This window comes from Oncorhynchus mykiss, chromosome 27 (genome assembly GCF_057628025.1).
Source record: "Oncorhynchus mykiss isolate SJ-2025 chromosome 27, ASM5762802v1, whole genome shotgun sequence".
Lineage (NCBI taxonomy): Eukaryota > Metazoa > Chordata > Actinopteri > Salmoniformes > Salmonidae > Oncorhynchus > Oncorhynchus mykiss.
The window spans coordinates 38,425,358-38,446,652 of record NC_143048.1 but is presented as its reverse complement, the minus strand read 5'-3'; the positions used below and the strand labels follow the sequence as shown (position 1 = coordinate 38,446,652).

General features: G+C 50.4%; 2 protein-coding genes across 19 annotated transcripts in view; both read left to right on the top strand.

The window, feature by feature from the left end:
- LOC110508024 (angiomotin-like protein 1) overlaps window positions 1-10,644 on the top strand; it is a 21,525-nt gene extending 10,881 nt beyond the window's left edge. For 3 of the 6 annotated variants that reach the window (XM_036964618.2, XM_036964617.2, XM_036964619.2), the window contains 5 exons: window positions 699-848; window positions 1,021-1,235; window positions 7,037-7,153; window positions 8,916-9,439; window positions 9,588-10,082. In XM_036964618.2, the coding sequence (XP_036820513.2) occupies window positions 699-848; window positions 1,021-1,235; window positions 7,037-7,153; window positions 8,916-9,439; window positions 9,588-9,649 (1,068 nt within the window). In that variant the 3' untranslated portion in view covers window positions 9,650-10,082. Of the gene's footprint in view, window positions 1-698; window positions 849-1,020; window positions 1,236-7,036; window positions 7,154-8,915; window positions 9,440-9,587; window positions 10,083-10,507 lie in introns of those variants that run through there. The other 3 variants (XR_016492519.1, XR_016492520.1, XR_016492518.1) reach the window with 2 other exon arrangements.
- Window positions 10,551-21,295, top strand: cep57 (centrosomal protein 57). Of its 13 annotated transcripts, none has more exons than XR_016492523.1 (11): window positions 10,551-10,739; window positions 11,443-11,617; window positions 13,294-13,497; window positions 13,592-13,713; window positions 13,825-13,950; window positions 14,028-14,105; window positions 17,171-17,325; window positions 17,462-17,542; window positions 19,494-19,702; window positions 19,793-19,937; window positions 20,064-21,295. XR_016492523.1 is itself a non-coding variant. In XM_090223972.1 (11 exons), exons 1-11 carry the CDS (start codon window positions 10,737-10,739, stop codon window positions 20,262-20,264), a joined length of 1,446 nt encoding a protein of 481 aa, XP_090080098.1. In that variant the 5' UTR covers window positions 10,576-10,736; the 3' UTR covers window positions 20,265-21,295. The 13 variants fall into 13 exon arrangements, 10 of the variants coding, with proteins under 10 accessions (XP_090080098.1, XP_090080104.1, XP_090080097.1 ...); XM_090223972.1 differs by having other exon boundaries at window positions 10,576-10,739; window positions 17,171-17,272; XM_090223978.1 differs by having other exon boundaries at window positions 10,588-10,739; window positions 13,323-13,497; window positions 17,171-17,272.

Sequence of the window (21,295 nt, the reverse complement as noted above, 5' to 3'; positions counted from 1 at the left end):
TAACGGTATATCACATTACGTCACAGTATATCACATTATGTCACAGTATATCACATTACGTCACAGTATATCACATTACGTCACATCACATTACGTCACGGTATATCACATTACGTCACAGTATATCACATTACGTCACAGTATATCACATTACGTCACATCACATTACGTCACGGTATATCACATTACGTCACAGTATATCACATTACGTCACAGTATATCACATTACGTCACAGTATATCACATTACGTCACAGTATATCACATCACGTCACAGTATATCACATTACGTCACAGTATATCACATTACGTCACAGTATATCACATTACATAACGGTATATCACATTACATAACGGTACATCACATTACATAACGGTACATCACATTACATAATGGTATATCACATTATGTCACAGTATATCACATTACATTACGTCACTGTTTATCACATTACGTCACAGTATATCACATTATATCACATTACGTCACGGTATATCACATTACGTCACAGTATATCACATTACGTCACAGTATATCACATTACGTCACAGTATATCACATTACGTCACATCACATTACGTCACAGTATATCACATTATGTAGTTCATTCAGACACTTATTCACACACCATATACACATACAGATCAATCCAACATACTGTATCTGTGTCCATTCCTCCCTGGTGTGTGTGTGTGTAGCTGCGTGTGAAGTGTGTGTATGCGGCACGTGTGGAAGGGTTGCAGCATGCTGTGGTGCAGTTGCAGACGGCCTGTGAGAAGAGAGAGCAGCTTGAGAGACGCCTGCGTACACGGCTGGAGAGAGAGCTACACACACTGCGCACGCAACAGGTACCACACATAATGCTCTCTTGGCGGGTGTCATATCAATGTCATAACAGGTCATATGCTATTTGTTAATGCATAAAATGGGTCTGGATTGTCCTAAACCTTTTTTTAAATTTTATTTTTTACATATGTCTCTTCCTTCTTCCAAACCTCCGCCTCGCTCTCCTCCCCTCAGAGAGTGTGTGGGGGTGTGCTTGGGACCACTGGGCCAGGTGGGGGTGGGGGTGTAGGGGAGGGCAGTGCCCCTGCTCTGAGGGAGCTGCTGAGGCAGAGGGAGGAGAGGGTTCTGGCTCTAGAGGCTGATTCTACCCGTTGGGAACAGAAGTATCTGCAGGAGAACGCCATGAGACACTTTAACATGGAGACTGCTGCTACAGCCAACACACACAGGTACACACACATCCCAACAGGTCACTCATGCACACAGGTACACACACATCCCAACAGGTCACTCATGCACACAGGTACACACACATCCCAACAGGTCACTCATGCACACAGGTACACACACATCCCAACAGGTCACTCATGCACACAGGTACACACACATCCCAACAGGTCACTCATGCACACAGGTACACACACATCCCAACAGGTCACTCATGCACACAGGTACACACACATCCCAACAGGTCACTCATGCACACAGGTACACACACATCCCAACAGGTCACTCATGCACACAGGTACACACACATCCCAACAGGTCACTCATGCACACAGGTACACACACATCCCAACAGGTCACTCATGCACACAGGTAGAGATGGCGTTGCAGTGGATAGAAGCTGTTTTCCACGGGCTCCTGACCAATTCCGCTGTTTTTTTTTTGTTATACTGATCTTAACATTTTTTGTACATAATATCTCTGCCATAATTTCCTATGACCGAAAACAGCTTCTTGAGATCAGAACAGCGATCACTAACCTCGATTTGGATGACAATTTCAACTTCAACGAATCGGCAGCTCTGGACGTGCTGCTTCCTCCGGACCAGGCCCTAATTCCCGGGATTCAAAAGAGGAAGTGACGGCTCAAAAGAGGCAGGCAAACCGGCATCCTGACGAGTACGTCTGGTGAATCTAATAACCCTCCGTTCTGTTGGTGAATGTACAGTCATCAGAGAACAAACTGGACGAGCTCCGTTCTGTTGGTGAATGTACAGTCATCAGAGAACAAACTGGACGAGCTCCGTTCTGTTGGTGAATGTACAGTCATCAGAGAACAAACTGGACGAGCTCCGTTCTGTTGGTGAATGTACAGTCATCAGAGAACAAACTGGACGAGCTCCGTTCTGTTGGTGAATGTACAGTCATCAGAGAACAAACTGGACGAGCTCCGTTCTGTTGGTGAATGTACAGTCATCAGAGAACAAACTGGACGAGCTCCGTTCGAAACTATCCTGTCAATGGGACCCAAAGAACTTTAATATGTTTCTCGGAGTCGTGGCTGGACAAGGACATGGATAATATACGTCTCGCTGGCTTTTCTGTGCGTTGTCAAGACCGGTCAGCAGCCTCGGGTAAGATGAGGGGGGAGTGGAAGTCTCGAGCGTTTGCTAGTTAGAGTTAGAATACATCATGATAAGCTGCAGACCGTACTAACTACCAAGAGAGTTTTCATCCATATATTTCCTAGCTGTCTATATACGTCCACAAACCGATGCTGGCACTAAGCCCACACTCAATGAGCTGCATAGGGCCATAAGCAAACGAGGAAATCCACACCCTGTGGCAGCACTTCTCATGGCCAGTGATTTTAATGCAGGGAAACTGAAATCTGTGTGAACTCATTATCACCTTTATCACCTTTGCAACTAGAGGTGACAAAACTCTAGATCACCTTTACTCTACACACAGAACGGTGACAACTCTAGATCACCTTTACTCTACACACAGAACGGTGACAACTCTAGATCACCTTTACTCTACACACAGAACGGTGACAACTAGATCACCGGGGCGCCAGGTAGCCTAGCGGTTAGAGCGTAGAGGCGCCAGGTAGCCTAGCGGTTAGAGCGTAGAGGCGCCAGGTAGCCTAGCGGTTAGAGCGTCGAGGCGGCAGGTAGCCTAGCGGTTAGAGCGTCGAGGCGGCAGGTAGCCTAGCGGTTAGAGCTTAGAGGCGCCAGGTAGCCTAGCGGTTAGAGCGTCGAGTCGGCAGGTACCCTAGCGGTTAGAGCGTCGAGGCGCCAGGTAGCCTAGCGGTTAGAGCGTCGAGTCGGCAGGTAGCCTAGCGGTTAGAGCGTAGAGGCGGCAGGTAGCCTAGCGGTTAGAGCGTAGAGGCGGCAGGTAGCCTAGCGGTTAGAGCGTAGAGGCGGCAGGTAGCCTAGCGGTTAGAGCGTAGAGGCGGCAGGTAGCCTAGCGGTTAGAGCGTAGAGGCGGCAGGTAGCCTAGCGGTTAGAGCGTAGAGGCGGCAGGTAGCCTAGCGGTTAGAGCGTAGAGGCGCCAGGTAGCCTAGCGGTTAGAGCGTAGAGGCGCCAGGTAGCCTAGCGGTTAGAGCGTAGAGGCGCCAGGTAGCCTAGCGGTTAGAGCGTCGAGGCGGCAGGTAGCCTAGCGGTTAGAGCGTCGAGGCGCCAGGTAGCCTAGCGGTTAGAGCGTCGAGGCGCCAGGTAGCCTAGCGGTTAGAGCGTAGAGGCGCCAGGTAGCCTAGTGGTTAGAGCGTAGATGCGCCAGGTAGCCTAGTGGTTAGAGCGTAGATGCGGCAGGTAGCCTAGTGGTTAGAGCGTAGAGGCGGCAGGTAGCCTAGTGGTTGGAGCGTAGAGGCGGCAGGTAGCCTAGTGGTTAGAGCGTAGAGGCGGCAGGTAGCCTAGTGGTTAGAGCGTAGAGGCGGCAGGTAGCCTAGTGGTTAGAGCGTAGAGGCGGCAGGTAGTCTAGTGGTAAGAGTGTAGAGGGCGGCAGGTAGCCTAGTGGTTAGAGCGTAGAGGCGGGCAGGTAGCCTAGTGGTTAGAGCGTAGAGACGGCAGGTAGCCTAGTGGTTAGAGCGTAGAGGCGGCAGGTAGCCTAGTGGTTAGAGCGTAGAGGCGGGCAGGTAGCCTAGTGGTTAGAGCGTAGAGGCGGCAGGTAGCCTAGTGGTTAGAGCGTAGAGGCGGCAGGTAGCCTAGTGGTTAGAGCGTAGAGGCGGCAGGTAGCCTAGTGGTTAGAGCGTAGAGGCGGCAGGTAGCCTAGTGGTTAGAGCGTAGAGGCGGCAGGTAGCCTAGTGGTTAGAGCGTAGAGGGCGGCAGGTAGCCTAGTGGTTAGAGTGTAGAGGGCGGCAGGTAGCCTAGTGGTTAGAGTGTAGAGGGCGGCAGGTAGCCTAGTGGTTAGAGCGTAGAGGCAGCCTAGTGGTTAGAGCGTAGAGGCGGGCAGGTAGCCTAGCGGTTAGAGCGTAGAGGCGCCAGGTAGCCTAGCGGTTAGAGCGTAGAGGCGCCAGGTAGCCTAGCGGTTAGAGCGTAGAGGCGCCAGGTAGCCTAGCGGTTAGAGCGTCGAGGCGGCAGGTAGCCTAGCGGTTAGAGCGTCGAGGCGCCAGGTAGCCTAGCGGTTAGAGCGTCGAGGCGCCAGGTAGCCTAGCGGTTAGAGCGTAGAGGCGCCAGGTAGCCTAGCGGTTAGAGCGTAGAGGCGCCAGGTAGCCTAGCGGTTAGAGCGTAGAGGCGCCAGGTAGCCTAGTGGTTAGAGCGTAGAGGCGGCAGGTAGCCTAGTGGTTGGAGCGTAGAGGCGGCAGGTAGCCTAGTGGTTAGAGCGTAGAGGCGGCAGGTAGCCTAGTGGTTAGAGCGTAGAGGCGGCAGGTAGCCTAGTGGTTAGAGCGTAGAGGCGGCAGGTAGCCTAGTGGTAAGAGCGTAGAGGGCGGCAGGTAGCCTAGTGGTTAGAGCGTAGAGGCGGGCAGGTAGCCTAGTGGTTAGAGCGTAGAGGCGGCAGGTAGCCTAGTGGTTAGAGCGTAGAGGCGGCAGGTAGCCTAGTGGTTAGAGCGTAGAGGCGGGCAGGTAGCCTAGTGGTTAGAGCGTAGAGGCGGGCAGGTAGCCTAGTGGTTAGAGCGTAGAGGCGGCAGGTAGCCTAGTGGTTAGAGCGTAGAGGCGGCAGGTAGCCTAGTGGTTAGAGCGTAGAGGCGGCAGGTAGCCTAGTGGTTAGAGCGTAGAGGCGGCAGGTAGCCTAGTGGTTAGAGCGTAGAGGCGGCAGGTAGCCTAGTGGTTAGAGCGTAGAGGCGGCAGGTAGCCTAGTGGTTAGAGCGTAGAGGCGGCAGGTAGCCTAGTGGTTAGAGCGTAGAGGGCGGCAGGTAGCCTAGTGGTTAGAGCGTAGAGGGCGGCAGGTAGCCTAGTGGTTAGAGCGTAGAGGCAGCCTAGTGGTTAGAGCGTAGAGGCGGGCAGGTAGCCTAGCGGTTAGAGCGTAGAGGCGCCAGGTAGCCTAGCGGTTAGAGCGTAGAGGCGCCAGGTAGCCTAGCGGTTAGAGCGTAGAGGCGCCAGGTAGCCTAGCGGTTAGAGCGTCGAGGCGGCAGGTAGCCTAGCGGTTAGAGCGTCGAGGCGCCAGGTAGCCTAGTGGTTAGAGCGTCGAGGCGCCAGGTAGCCTAGCGGTTAGAGCGTAGAGGCGCCAGGTAGCCTAGCGGTTAGAGCGTAGAGGCGCCAGGTAGCCTAGCGGTTAGAGCGTAGAGGCGCCAGGTAGCCTAGTGGTTAGAGCGTAGAGGCGGCAGGTAGCCTAGTGGTTGGAGCGTAGAGGCGGCAGGTAGCCTAGTGGTTAGAGCGTAGAGGCGGCAGGTAGCCTAGTGGTTAGAGCGTAGAGGCGGCAGGTAGCCTAGTGGTTAGAGCGTAGAGGCGGCAGGTAGCCTAGTGGTAAGAGCGTAGAGGGCGGCAGGTATTCTAGTGGTTAGAGCGTAGAGGCGGGCAGGTAGCCTAGTGGTTAGAGCGTAGAGGCGGCAGGTAGCCTAGTGGTTAGAGCGTAGAGGCGGCAGGTAGCCTAGTGGTTAGAGCGTAGAGGCGGGCAGGTAGCCTAGTGGTTAGAGCGTAGAGGCGGCAGGTAGCCTAGTGGTTAGAGCGTAGAGGCGGCAGGTAGCCTAGTGGTTAGAGCGTAGAGGCGGCAGGTAGCCTAGTGGTTAGAGCGTAGAGGCGGCAGGTAGCCTAGTGGTTAGAGCGTAGAGGCGGCAGGTAGCCTAGTGGTTAGAGCGTAGAGGCGGCAGCTAGCCTAGTGGTTAGAGCGTAGAGGGCGGCAGGTAGCCTAGTGGTTAGAGCGTAGAGGGCGGCAGGTAGCCTAGTGGTTAGAGCGTAGAGGCAGCCTAGTGGTTAGAGTGTAGAGGGCGGCAGGTAGCCTAGTGGTTAGAGCGTAGAGGCGGGCAGGTAGCCTAGTGGTTAGAGCGTAGAGGCGGCAGGTAGCCTAGTGGTTAGAGCGTTGGGCCAGTAATCAAAAGGTTGTTAGATCAAATCCCTGAGCTGACAAGGTAAAAATCTGTCATTCTGCTTCTGAACAGGCAGTTAACCCACTGTTCCTAGGCTGTCATTATAAATAAGAATTTGTTTTTAACTGACTTGTCAAGTTAAATAAAGGTTCAATAACAAAACAATTACTCCACACACAGAGAGGCATACTGTACATAGCTAACACGCCCTCCCGTTGGCAAATCTGACCATAACTATATCCTCCTGATTTCTGCTTTAAAAAATGTAAAACAGGAGGTACCAGTAACGTGCTCTATACAGAAGTAGTCTGATGAAGTGGATGCTAAGCTAAAGGACTGTTTCCCTAGCACAGACTGAAATATGTTCTGGGATTCAACGGATAACATTGACTTTACCACATCAGTCAGAAGGCATCATTAATATGTGCATCGACAACATTGTCCCCAAAGTGACCATATTCCAACCAGAAGCCATGGATTACAGGCAGCATCCGCACTGAGCTAAATGGTAGAGCTGCCGCTTTCAAGGGGAGGGATACTACTCCAGACGCTTCTAAGAAATCCTACTACGACCCCCGACGAGCCATCAAACAGGCAAAGCGTCAATACAGGACTAAGATCGGATCTTACTACACCGGATCTGACGTTTATCAGATGTGCCAGGGCTGGCAAACTATCACTGGTTACAAAGGGAAACCTAGCTGTGAGCCTACCAGACCAACCAAATGCCTTCTACCAGCTGTTCCAGAGGACTGTGATCTCGCTCTCTGTAGCCAATGTGAGTACGACCTTTAAACAGGTTAACATTCACAAGGTTGTGTGTGTGTGTGTCTGTAGGGACCCCTTGGTGGTGCACTCTCACAGTGGTAGCTACAGTGAGATGACGGGCTGCACACTGTGTCAGGAGGATGATGTACAGCAGGCTACCAGACGCTGCAATGACATGGAGCACAGGTACACACATTATACTGTATGTATATATAGAGTTGAAGTCAGAATTTTACATATACCTTACCCAAATAAATTCAAACTCAGTTTCACAATTCCTGACATTTAATCCTAGTAAAAATCAGTTAGGATCACCAGTTTATTTTAAGAATGTGAAATATCAGAATAATAGTAGAATGATTTATTTCAATTTTTATTTATTTCATCACATTCCCAGTGGGTCAGAAGTTTACAAACACTCAATATTTGGTAGCATTTCCTTTAAATTGTTTAACTTGGGTCAAACGTTTTGGGTAGCCTTCCACTAGCTTCCTACAACAAGTTGGGTGAATGTTGGCCCATTCCTCCTGACAGAGGTGGTGTAGCTGAGTCAGGTTTGTAGGCCTCCTTGCACAGACACGCCTTTTCCAGTTATGCCCACAAATTTAGTATTGAGGTCAGGGCTTTGTGATGGCCACTCCAATACCTTGACTTTGTTGTCCTTAAGCCATTTTGCCACAACTTTGGAAGTATTCTTGGGGTCAATGTCCATTTGGAAGACCCATTTGCGACCAAGCTTTAACTTCCTGACTGATGTCTTGAGATGTTGCTTCAATATATCCACATCATTTTCCAGCCTCATGATGCCATCTATTTTGTGAAGTGCACCAGTTCCTCCTGCTGCAAAGCACCCCCACAACATGATGCTGCCACCCCCGTGCTTCACGGTTGGGATGGTGTTCTTTGGCTTGCAAGCATCCCCCTTTTTCCTCCAAACATAACAATGATTATTATGGCCAAACAGTTATATTTTTGTTTCATCAGACCAGAGGACATTTCTCAAAAAGTACAAACTTTGTCCCCATGTGCAGTTGCAAACCGTAGTCTGGCTTTTTTATGGCGGTTTTGGAGCAGTGTCTTCTTCCTTGCTGAGCGACCTTTCAGGTTATGTCGATAAAGGACTTGTTTTGTTTCCTCCAAAATATTCACGAGATCCTTTGCTGGAGTTCTTGGATTGATTTGCACTTTTCCCACTGAAGTACATTCATCTCTAGGAGACAGAACGCGTCTCCTTCCTGAGCGGTATGGCATCTGCGTGGTCCCATGGTGTTTATACTTGCGTACTATTGTTTGTACAGATAAACGTGGTACCTTCAGGCATTTGGTAATTGCTCCTATGGATGAACCAGACTTGTGGAGGTCCCAAGTTTTCTTTCTGAGGTCTTGGCTGATTTCTTTTGATTTTCCCCATGATGTCAAGCAAAGAGGAACAGAGTTTGAATGTAGGCCTTGAAATTCATCCACAGGTACACCTCCAATTGACTCAAATTATGTCAATTAGCCTATCGGGAGCTTCTATAACCATGACATAATTTTCTGGAATTTTCCAAGCTGTTTAAAGGCACAGTCAACTTAGTGTATGTAAACTTCTGACCCACTGGAATTGTGATACAGTGAATTATAAGTGAAATAATCTGTGTGTAAACAATTGTTGGGAAAATTACTTGTGTCATGCACAAAGTAGATGTCCTAACCGTCTTACCAAAACTATAGTTTGTTAATAAGAAATTTGTGGAGTGATTGAAAAACAAGTTTTAATGACTCCAACCTAAGAGTATGTAAACTTCTGACTTCAACTAATATGTATACTGTATATATATATCACACACACACCATCAAAGTGGCTGATCTTGTCTAAAAGGCATCTTGATTGTTGATTTATTTGTATTGGTTCACTCTGACTTTTAGTCAATAGGATCAAGGTTGTGTTTTCTGTGTTTGTGTACAGGATAAGGAACCTGTATGCCCAGCTGATAGAGAAGGATGCGTTGATAAAGGTTTTACAGCAACGGAACTCTCGCGGTGACCTCAGCGCCCTCCGCCCCGCCCGCTCCACCCCCTCCATCTCCTTAGCAACAGGACTGCACCCACGACAAACTTCCCAGACAGACGAGAGGAAAGAGAGAAACCTCCTCCCTTCCCTCCCCCTCCTCCTCTCTTCCCCACCTTCCTCTTTATCTACCACCTCCTCCCTCCCTTCCACCCTGCCTTTCTCCTCCACCCTCCCCTACTCCACTACACCATCTTATTCATCCACCCTGCCTTTCTCCTCCACCCTGCCTCTCTCCTCCTCCCTCCAATTCTCTATCCTCCCCCTCTCCTCCTCCCTCCCCTCCACTCCTCTCCTATCCTCCCATTCTAAGACGGGTAGTAGAGACAGCAGCACTCAGACTGACAAAGGTTCAGAGTCCCTCAAAGTCCTGCCCCTCCCCAGCAGAGCCTGGCTGGGATTGGTCAGGACCCAGAGGACAGGTGAGTGACAGCTAAGACTGAACAATCAAGGAACAGTGAACCCAGTCCAAAATGTAATGTAAAACTGACCCTAGTTCAGCAACTTCATTCTAATGTTGGATCTGATATTCTACATGTCTTCAACTAAGTGTTCTTTCTTTCTCCATAGATATGACTAGAACTCATCCCCCACACCACCCAGGTACACACTTAGAGGAGATCCTCATCTAATGGACACGGTGGGGTCTTGTGAAGCTACTGCTGAACAACTGAGGATGAAACAAACTTAAGTAGTGATGGCTGACTGATAGACTGCAAACTGGAGGCTCATTGGATGGCAGAAAGAGAGAGAGAGATAGGGGAAGACCTCTGTCCTGCTCTAAAACTGTGCCTTTAGTCTGGTAAAGTTAATTTCAAGTTGCATTATGTTGCGTGTGTATGCGTGTTTTTCATCAGTTAAATGCATTTCAGAGGCAAGTTTACTTTGTTGAAAAGCATGCATTTTTGTACAAATGAACTGTACAGAAAGATTAGATTTGTAAAACTTTTATTTCTGCTGAGTTAATATTGATTTCGTCCACAAAGACATTTCAAACTTCTTTAATTTTTAAATGGATTTTACTGTGCTGCGTGACAATTAATATAAACATGTACTTTGTCTCCCCCTGCTGTCAGTCTGTGTAACTTTGTTTTCTAATCAATTAATTGTATTACCTATCAACAAGGTATGTTAAGGACCTGTTCACTGCTGACTTTGTCCCTCCAGGATCGGCATTGTCTGCTCCTGCACTACACCAGGGTTGGGGTAGATGTGTTTAACTGTTCACATACACACACAGAGTCCTGGATAATGAGGCCCCTTCTGTTCTACATGACTAAGCAGGAGAAACGGTGTGTGTGTTTCATACAGACCTAATTACCTGAGCGATTAATTCTGTAAAGAATTGACAGCTGGTACGCCTTCAGCGAAGGCACGTGGGCTGCTGTGGATGAGTGAAGCTGTAACATTACACTGTTGTGTTTCTGTTGCTTTTGCTGCCTTTCACTAAAGGCTAAATGTGTTTGTTCTTTTCTCGTTTATTTCCCAAGTCAGCGGGAGGATCTGCTGTGTCAATTCTGGTTGATGTAACCTCTGAGCTATTGACCCACACAGCCACAGATAGCACCATGCACTCGTCATGTACACACAGGTCTGGACAGTATTTTGGAGAGAAGCCCGAGCCTCTGTACGCCGTGTGACGTCATCTCGACGTAGCGCTGAGGGGAACTTCCGCGTTCAGTCTTCGCGCGGTGTTTTGTTTTCTGCGTCCCATAAATTATGGTAAAAATGCTGCCTTGACATTTTATATTTAATGTTTATGTGCTCGTTCTGAATTGAAGAGACCGTACGGATAAAAACGTTAGCCATGTAGCTAGCTTGGCAGGTAGCTATAGTTGGTTGCCATCAATGGAGGGAGTGTCAAAACCATCCGTCGGGCGAGAGAAGGTAAACATAGCTAGCAGGCTAACGTTAGCTATCCAACTCAACAAACCCGTCTTGACTAGTTAGCCAGCCAATTTAGCTTGCATTTCAATGGAGTAAAGTTTACCTAGTTAACTATTGTGAATTGCATGTTTGCTTCAGATCCAACTAGGTGTTTTTCAGCAAGCTATCGTTAACCATTTGACACAGCTTATTGTCTTTACTTAGCTAGCAAGCGAACTTTGCTTAAAGCTAAGAGCTAGTCAATAATGTTATGGTTAAAGTGAGAGTGACCATAGTCGGCCTTTCTGTGCAACACTGGATTAAATTGAACACCACTAAACGTTAGTAGCTGTGTACCAGATAATTCCATTGGTGATGTAGAGGGGAGTGTGTGGCCTTTGTTTTGGGGGACAGTCCTAAGGAATTGACTCGATCATTAGAATGGGAGACAGTTTGTAGTGTTTGGTAGTAATAATATGAATAATATTATCGGTGTTGGGAACAGTAATATCATGGTGTTAGAAATGGTGGTTCCCTGACTGTCTCTGTCTGTCTGCAGGAGCTCTCTGTCGGTGTGATGTCTGACATTCTGTCTCTACCCTCCTACAAAGACTACCCCGCAGGCCGCCCCTTCGTCAACACCTCTCTACCCTCCTACACACTCACAACTCGCAACACACACACACCCTGCCAGACACTGTCCAGCAAGGCATTCCCAGAAAGCAGCAGTGCAGGTAACCAATCACTACCTGCACTGCTGCTAGAACCAAATTGTGTGTGGGTGAGACAGTTTCCATTGTGGTTGTGTGGTGAGGCTGGTCTCCATGGCAACAGCAGGTGACACATGACACCACAGCCTATTAACAGAGGCTCTGCTAAACGCTATCCCTCTATCCCCACTCTCACATCTCTATCAATCTACCTTCAGCCATCCCTCTATCCCCACTCTCACATCTCTATCCTCCTATCTTCAGCCATCCCTCTATCCCCACTCTCACATTTCTATCAATCTACCTTCAGCTATCCCTCTATCCCCACTCTCACATTTCTATCCTTCTACCAGCCATCACTCGATCCCCATTCTCACATTTCTATCAATCTACCTTCAGCCATCCCTCTATCCCCACTCTCACATCTCTATCAATCTACCTTCAGCCATCCCTCTATCCCCACTCTCACATATCTATCCTTCTACCAGCCATCCCTCTATCCCCACTCTCACATCTCTATCCTCCTACCTTCAGCCATCCCTCTATCCCTCTATCCCCACTCTCACATATCTATCCTTCTACCAGCCATCCCTCAATCCCCACTCTCACATCTCTATCAATCTACCTTCAGCCATCCCTCTATCCCCACTCTCACATTTCTATCAATCTACCTTCAGCCATCCCTCTATCCCCACTCTCACATCTCTATCACTCTACCTTCAGCCATCCCTCTATCCCCACTCTCACATCTCTATCAATCTACCTTCAGCCATCCCTCTATCCCCACTCTCACATCTCTATCCTTCTAACTTCAGCCATCCCTCTATCCCCACTCTCACATCTCTATCACTCTACCTTCAGCCATCCCTCTATCCCCACTCTCACATCTCTATCCTTCTAACTTCAGCCATCCCTCTATCCCCACTCTCACATCTCTATCAATCTACCTTCAGCCATCCCTCTATCCCCACTCTCACATCTCTATCCTCCTACCTTCAGCCATCCCTCTATCCCCACTCTCACATCTCTATCAATCTACCTTCAGCCATCTCTCTATCCCCACTCTCACATATCTATCCTTCTACCAGCCATCACTCGATCCCCACTCTCACATCTCTATCCTCCTACCTTCAGCCATCCCTCTATCCCCACTCTCACATTTCTATCCTCCTACCTTCAGCCATCCCTCTATCCCCACTCTCACCTTTCTATCCTCCTACCTTCAGCCATCCCTCTATCCCCACTCTCACATTTCTATCCTACTTTCAGCCATCCCTCTATCCTCACTCTCACATCTCTATCCTCCTACCTTCAGCCATCCCTCTATCCCCACTCTCACATTTCTATCCTCCTACTTTCAGCCATCCCTCTATCCTCACACTCACATCTCTATCCTCCTACCTTCAGCCATCTCCCTATCCCCACTCTCACATCTCTATCCTCCTACCTTCACCCATCTCTCTATCACTGTACTCATGTCACTATCCCTCCTACATTCACCCATCTCTCTCACTGTACTCATCACCTCTACTCTTCTGAGTGGCTGAATGAAGTTCTTGCTGATAAAGTTTTACTCATGAATGTCTGGTGGAGAATAAATTCAACTCTGAGTGTGTGGGATAACAGATAAGGCAAGATATGATGGTATGATATTCTTCCTCAAAGAGGATTATTGTGTGTGTGTGTGTGTGTGTGTGTAGCGATCCTGTCTGCTCTGATGAACCTACAGGAGAAGATCAGGAAGCTGGAGTTGGAGAGAGGCAGAACGGAGCGGAGTTTACACAGCCTGGAGAAAGAGACCTCACACACTGCCCTAAGGAGTGACACACACACACTGAGAGACACACACAAACCCACAGACACACAAGAGAGGGAGACCAGCAACCAGTCAGAACCCAACCAAGGTGAGCGACGTGATCATTTTCCAAAATATGTAAGTGTTTTGTTTGACCCCTGTCTCACCCTCTCTCTGTCTCTCTCTCCCCTCGGTCCCCTCAGTGTTAGTGACTCAGCTGGCTGCAGCGGAGGCTCGCTGTAAGCTGTTGGACAGACAACTGGAGTACATGAGGAAGATGGTCCGCAACGCAGAGGCCGACAGAACAACCCTGCTCAAACGCCAGGTTAGCATACGCCTTACCTAGCATTATCTATGCTAACCCAGAGAGACAGTCTAACGACAGGATCTCTAGCTGTATGTATGATGCTCTCAGTTACCATAGTGACCCTTTCAGGTTTCCCTGGAGATGACCAGGTCTGCTGCTCCCGCCCCTGACTCCGCCCACCAGGCCCAGTTAGAGAAGCTGGAGCTACTGGAGCAGGAATACCAGAGACTGACCCGTACACAGAACCACGCAGAGGTACACACACACACACAAACTCATTTTCTCCCCAAATAGGATATGGTGGGTCTGATGTCTGTATGTGTGTGTCTTAGAGGAAGATTCGTGAGTTGGAGCTGAAACTGCTGGAAGAAGAACACCAGAGGAAACTGGTCCAGCACCAGGCCAACCAGGTAAACACACACACACAGGACCAGGCCAACCAGGTGTACACACACACACACACACACACACACACACACACACACACACACACAGGACCAGGCCAACCAGGTGTACACACACACACACACACACACACACAGGACCAGGCCAACCAGGTACACACACACACACAGGACCAGGCCAACCAGGTACACACACACACACAGGACCAGGCCAACCAGGTACACACACACACAGGACCAGGCCAACCAGGTACACACACACACACACACACACACACAGGACCAGGCCAACCAGGTACACACACACAGGACCAGGCCAACCAGGTACACACACACAGGACCAGGCCAACCAGGTACACACACACAGGACCAGGCCAACCAGGTACACACACACACAGGACCAGGCCAACCAGGTACACACACACACACAGGACCAGGCCAACCAGGTACACACACACACACACAGGACCAGGCCAACCAGGTACACACACACACACACACAGGACCAGGCCAACCAGGTACACACACACACAGGACCAGGCCAACCAGGGACACACACACAGGACCAGGCCAACCAGGTACACACACACACACACAGGACCAGGCCAACCAGGTACACACACACACACACAGGACCAGGCCAACCAGGTACACACACACACACACAGGACCAGGCCAACCAGGTACACACACACACACACAGGACCAGGCCAACCAGGTACACACACACACACACACACAGGACCAGGCCAACCAGGTACACACACACACACACACACACACACACACAGGACCAGGCCAACCAGGTACACACACACACACACAGGACCAGGCCAACCAGGTACACACACACACACACACAGGACCAGGCCAACCAGGTACACACACACACACACAGGACCAGGCCAACCAGGTACACACACACAGGACCAGGCCAACCAGGTACACACACACACACACACACAGGACCAGGCCAACCAGGTACACACACACAGGACCAGGCCAACCAGGTACACACACACACACACACACACACACAGGACCAGGCCAACCAGGTACACACACACACACATACAGGACCAGGCCAACCAGGTACACACACACACACATACAGGACCAGGCCAACCAGGCACACACACACACACACACACACACACACACAGGACCAGGCCAACCAGGTACGTACACACACACACACACACACACACACACACACAGGACCAGGCCAACCAGGTACACACACACAGGACCACGCCAACCAGGTACACACACACAGGACCAGGCCAACCAGGTACACAGGACCAGGCCAACCAGGTACACAGGACCAGGCCAACCAGGTACACAGGACCAGGCCAACCAGGTACACACACACACAGGACCAGGCCAACCAGGTACACACACACACAGGACCAGGCCAACCAGGTACACACACACACAGGACCAGGCCAACCAGGTACACACACACACAGGACCAGGCCAACCAGGTACACACACACAGGACCAGGCCAACCAGGTACACACACACACAGGACCAGGCCAACCAGGTACACACACAAACACAGGACCAGGCCAACCAGGTACACACACACACACAGGACCAGGCCAACCAGGGACACACACACAGGACCAGGCCAACCAGGTACACACACACACACACACACAGGACCAGGCCAACCAGGTACACACACACACACACAGGACCAGGCCAACCAGGTACACACACACACACACACACACAGGACCAGGCCAACCAGGTACACACACAGGACCAGGCCAACCAGGTACACACACACACACACACACAGGACCAGGCCAACCAGGTACACACACACACAGGACCAGGCCAACCAGGTACACACACACAGGACCAGGCCAACCAGGTACACACACACACACACACAGGACCAGGCCAACCAGGTACACACACACACACACACAGGACCAGGCCAACCAGGTACACACACACACATACAGGACCAGGCCGACCAGGCACACACACACACACAGGACCAGGCCAACCAGGTACGTACACACACACACACACACACACACACACACACAGGACCAGGCCAACCAGGTACACACACACACACACAGGACCAGGCCGACCAGGTACACACACACACACACAGGACCAGGCCGACCAGGTACACACACAGGACCAGGCCAACCAGGTACACACACACACACCCACAGGACCAGGCCGACCAGGTACACACACACACAGGACCAGGCCGACCAGGTACACACACACACACACAGGACCAGGCCGACCAGGTACACACACAGGACCAGGCCAACCAGGTACACACACACACACCCACAGGACCAGGCCGACCAGGTACACACACACACAGGACCAGGCCGACCAGGTACACACACACAGGACCAGGCCGACCAGGTAGGTACACACACACAGGACCCGGCCGACCAGGTACACACACACACAGGACCAGGCCGACCAGGTACACACACACACACAGGACCAGGCCGACCAGGTACACACACACACACACACAGGACCAGGCCGACCAGGTACACACACACACACACACACAGGACCAGGCCAACCAGGTACACACACACAGGACCAGGCCAACCAGGTACACACACACACACACACACACACAGGACCAGGCCAACCAGGTACACACACACATGACCAGGCCAACCAGGTACACACAGGACCAGGCCAACCAGGTACACACACACACACACAGGACCAGGCCGACCAGGTACACACACTCACACACACACACACACACACAGGACCAGGCCGACCAGGTACACACACACAGGACCAGGCCGACCAGGTACACACACACAGGACCAGGCCGACCAGGTACACACACACAGGACCAGGCCGACCAGGTACACACACACAGGACCAGGCCAACCAGGTACACACACACAGGACCAGGCCAACCAGGTACACACACACAGGACCAGGCCAACCAGGTACACACAGGACCAGGCCAACCAGGTACACAGGACCAGGCCAACCAGGTACAGACACTCTAGAGATGTGTAATTGCAACTGTTTTGCACACTGTTTTCTCACTGGTCCTCAGTTACAGACAGGTCTGGAGGCCAATCGTATCCTGATCCAGTCTGTGTCGCCCCGCCTTCCCAAAGACAGAAGTACAATCAGAGAGAAGAAACACCTCTCCAAGGTAGCAGCTTTCCCATGAGCCTTTGGGTGCTGGTGTTTCTGCTGGAGATGAATGTCAGTCGATGTGATCCTCGTCTCACACAGACACTAAACTAATTGTTCAGGCCACATATCTGATTGGCCAAAAAGCCTTTGATTCATACCAATATCTACAACACCTTTCCTGATGTGAATTTGTGTGCTCTACCAGAAACCTGTTCTGCAGCAGACCTCACACACACAGCCACACTACAGACTGAGCCTAGGAGACGTCCCATTTGTAGCAGGGAAGGTACGAACATGCACATCATATATGCAGAACACATTTTTGTAAGCAGACATACCAGAGACTGACGCTCTCTAGTCTGTAGGGTGCAGTCTCTCTGTCTTATGTCTCTCTCTAGTCAGTAGGGTGCAGTTTCTCTGTCTTTTGTCTCTCTCTAGTCTGTAGGGTGCAGTCTCTCTGTCTTTTGTCTCTCTCTAGTCTGTAGGGTGCAGTCTCTCTGTCATCTCTGTCTCTCTCTCTAGTCTGTAGGGTGCAGTTTCTCTGTCTTATGTCTCTCTCTAGTCTGTAGGGTGCAGTCTCTCTGTCTCTCTCTCTAGTCTGTAGGGTGCAGTCTCTCGGTCATCTGTCTCTCTCTCTAGTCTGTAGGGTGCAGTCTCTCTGTCATCTCTGTCTCTCTCTCTAGTCTGTAGGGTGCAGTCACTCGGTCATCTCTGTCTCTCTCTAGTCTGTAGGGTGCAGTCACTCGGTCATCTCTGTCTCTCTCTCTAGTCTGTAGGGTGCGGTCACTCTGTCATCTCTGTCTCTCTCTCTAGTCTGTAGGGTGCAGTCTCTCAGTCATCTCTGTCTCTCTAGTCTGTAGGCTGCAGTCACTCTGTCATCTCTGTCTCTCTCTCTAGTCTGTAGGGTGCAGTCTCTCAGTCATCTCTGTCTCTCTCTAGTCTGTAGGCTGCAGTCACTCTGTCATCTCTGTCTCTCTCTCTAGTCTGTAGGGTGCAGTCACTCGGTCATCTCTGTCTCTCTCTCTAGTCTGTAGGGTGCAGTCACTCGGTCATCTCTGTCTCTCTCTCTAGTCTGCAGGATGCAGTCTCTCTGTCATCTCTGTCTCTCTCTAGTCTGCAGGGTGCAGTCACTCTGTCATCTCTGTCTCTCTCTCTAGTCTGCAGGGTGCAGTCACTCGGTCATCTCTGTCTCTCTCTCTAGTCTGTAGGGTGCAGTCACTCTGTCATCTCTGTCTCTCTCTAGTCTGTAGGGTGCAGTCACTCTGTCATCTCTGTCTCTCTCTAGTCTGTAGGGTGCAGTCACTCTGTCATCTCTGTCTCTCTCTAGTCTGTAGGGTGCAGTCACTCGGTCATCTCTGTCTCTCTCTCTAGTCTGTAGGGTGCAGTCACTCTGTCATCTCTGTCTCTCTCTAGTCTGTAGGGTGCAGTCACTCTGTCATCTCTGTCTCTCTCTAGTCTGTAGGGTGCAGTCACTCTGTCATCTCTGTCTCTCTCTAGTCTGTAGGGTGCAGTCACTCGGTCATCTCTGTCTCTCTCTAGTCTGCAGGGTGCAGTCACTCTGTCATCTCTGTCTCTCTCTAGTCTGCAGGGTGCAGTCACTCTGTCATCTCTGTCTCTCTCTCTAGTCTGCAGGGTGCAGTCACTCGGTCATCTCTGTCTCTCTCTCTAGTCTGCAGGATGCAGTCACTCTGTCATCTCTGTCTCTCTCTAGTCTGTAGGGTGCAGTCACTCGGTCATCTCTGTCTCTCTCTCTAGTCTGTAGGCTGCAGTCACTCGGTCATCTCTGTCTCTCTCTCTAGTCTGCAGGGTGCAGTCACTCTGTCATCTCTGTCTCTCTCTCTAGTCTGCAGGGTGCAGTCACTCGGTCATCTCTGTCTCTCTCTCTAGTCTGCAGGATGCAGTCACTCTGTCATCTCTGTCTCTCTCTAGTCTGTAGGGTGCAGTCACTCGGTCATCTCTGTCTCTCTCTCTAGTCTGTAGGCTGCAGTCACTCGGTCATCTCTGTCTCTCTCTCTAGTCTGTAGGGTGCAGTCACTCGGTCATCTCTGTCTCTCTCTCTAGTCTGTAGGGTGTAGTCACTCGGTCATCTCTGTCTCTCTCTCTAGTCTGTAGGGTGCAGTCACTCGGTCATCTCTGTCTCTCTCTCTTGTCTGTAGGGTGCAGTCACTCTGTCATCTCTGTCTCTCTCTCTAGTCTGTAGGGTGCAGTCACTCTGTCATCTCTGTCTCTCTCTCTAGTCTGTAGGGTGCAGTCACTCGGTCAGGGCCAACGTCCAGTCTGTTCTCTCCCTGCTGAAGCAGCATCAGCCCCAGCTATGTAACGCACGCGTCCTCTCCCACACCCCTCTGGCCCAGCAAGCCAATGGCAGCGGCTCCTCCTCTTCCTGTGGGGAGGAGCTATCAGACCTCCTGCTGGCCCTGCAGGATGAACTGGGACACATGAGTCTGTGAGTGTGTCTGTCTGTTAGAGTCTGAGACTTTGTTTCAGCATGAATAGCTATCTCAGTTGTGTATGTAAATGTGTGTGTGTGTGTCAGTGAGCAGCAGGAGTTGGTGCGGCAGGCTGAGGCCTGTGTGTGTGAGCGGGAGAGGAGGGGGGTGGAGAGAGAACAGGAGACTCTACTCAAGAGAATGGAGAGAAAAGCAGAGCAGATCAGCAAGCTACGCAGACACCAAGCACAGGTACACACACACACAGTTTGATGACTAAGAACTATGTAACTGTGGTTTTGCCTTCAACATATCCACAAACGCATACATTTGATTAAGGAGTTTTTCCACTGTTTCTCACTTTCTGTCTCTGTGTAGGTGAAGAGGTTTAGGAGAGATGCTCGTCAGAAGCAAAGTGGAGAGGTGAAGGTGACCACCACAGTGACCACGCGCGGTCGCTCTGCCGGGGCGGTCAAGGTTCGACCGGGGGACCGTAGCAGGAAAAGTCTAACACTGCTCAGGGACATGAGGTCCCTGCAGACCTCGCTACACCCCAACCAACCACAATGGAGCTACTGACCACAACAGGACCAACCACAATGGAGCTACTGACCACAACAGGACCAACCACAATGGAGCTACTGACCACAACAGGACCAACTACAATGGAGCTATTGACCACAACAGGACCAACCTCACTTACCAGACTGCAACAGGACCTGGACCATGATGCTGAAGATCAGACTTTATCAACCTGAACTTCTCTGATGGACGTCCCGTGGGTGTCGTCGTGTAGGGAAGAGGAATGAGGCCTACCAAGGCCATTTGGAAGAGGAGGATGTTGATGAATGACCTCCAGGGACATTGGGGTGTAGGGAAGAGGAATGAGGCCTACCAAGGCCATTTGGAAGAGGAGGATGTTGATGAATGACCTCCAGGGACATTGGGGTGTAGGGAAGAGGAATGAGGCCTACCAAGGCCATTTGGAAGAGGAGGATGTTGATGAATGACCTCCAGGGACATTGGGGTGTAGGGAAGAGGAATGAGGCCTACCAAGGCCATTTGGAAGAGGAGGATGCTGATGAATGACCTCCAGGGACATTGGGGTGTAGGGAAGAGGAATGAGGCCTACCAAGGCCATTTGGAAGAGGAGGATGCTGATGAATGACCTCCAGGGACATTGGGGTGTAGGGAAGAGGAATGAGGCCTACCAAGGCCATGTTGTATACATCTGATACTGTGTGTCCCACTGTTGCTGCAAACTGCAATAGACTGAATTTTGTGTGTAGTTTTGTGTATTAAATAGTGTAACCACTCTGCTCTGAAATGATTCCCTGTTGTGGGTTGGGAAGCCTTAAGATGGTGTGTGTGTGTGTGTGTGTTGAGGATTGCTGTTGTTTACTTGGACCAACATTTTAAATTAGTTCGATTTCTACAATTACGGCTTGTGTAACTTGTCTATCAAATGGTCTGAAATAAACCATTTATTTTCTAGTGTTGACACTTTCCTTGATATGAATAACGGAACTTTCCTTGTGGTGTTTAGTTTTTCACTTTCCGGAAACTCAGACCGTCTATATTTGAATAAAGATATCTCCTGCCACCTGTTA

Excerpts from the sequence above, each read along its gene's own strand:
- cep57 (XM_090223971.1), top strand. The coding sequence starts at position 10,866 with ATGGAGGGAGTGTCAAAACCATCCGTCGGGCGAGAGAAG. Across the intron at positions 13,951-14,027 it reads GTACACAGAACCACGCAGAG|AGGAAGATTCGTGAGTTGGA; the intron begins GTACACACACAC and ends TGTGTGTCTTAG. Across the intron at positions 19,938-20,063 it reads TACGCAGACACCAAGCACAG|GTGAAGAGGTTTAGGAGAGA; the intron begins GTACACACACAC and ends GTCTCTGTGTAG.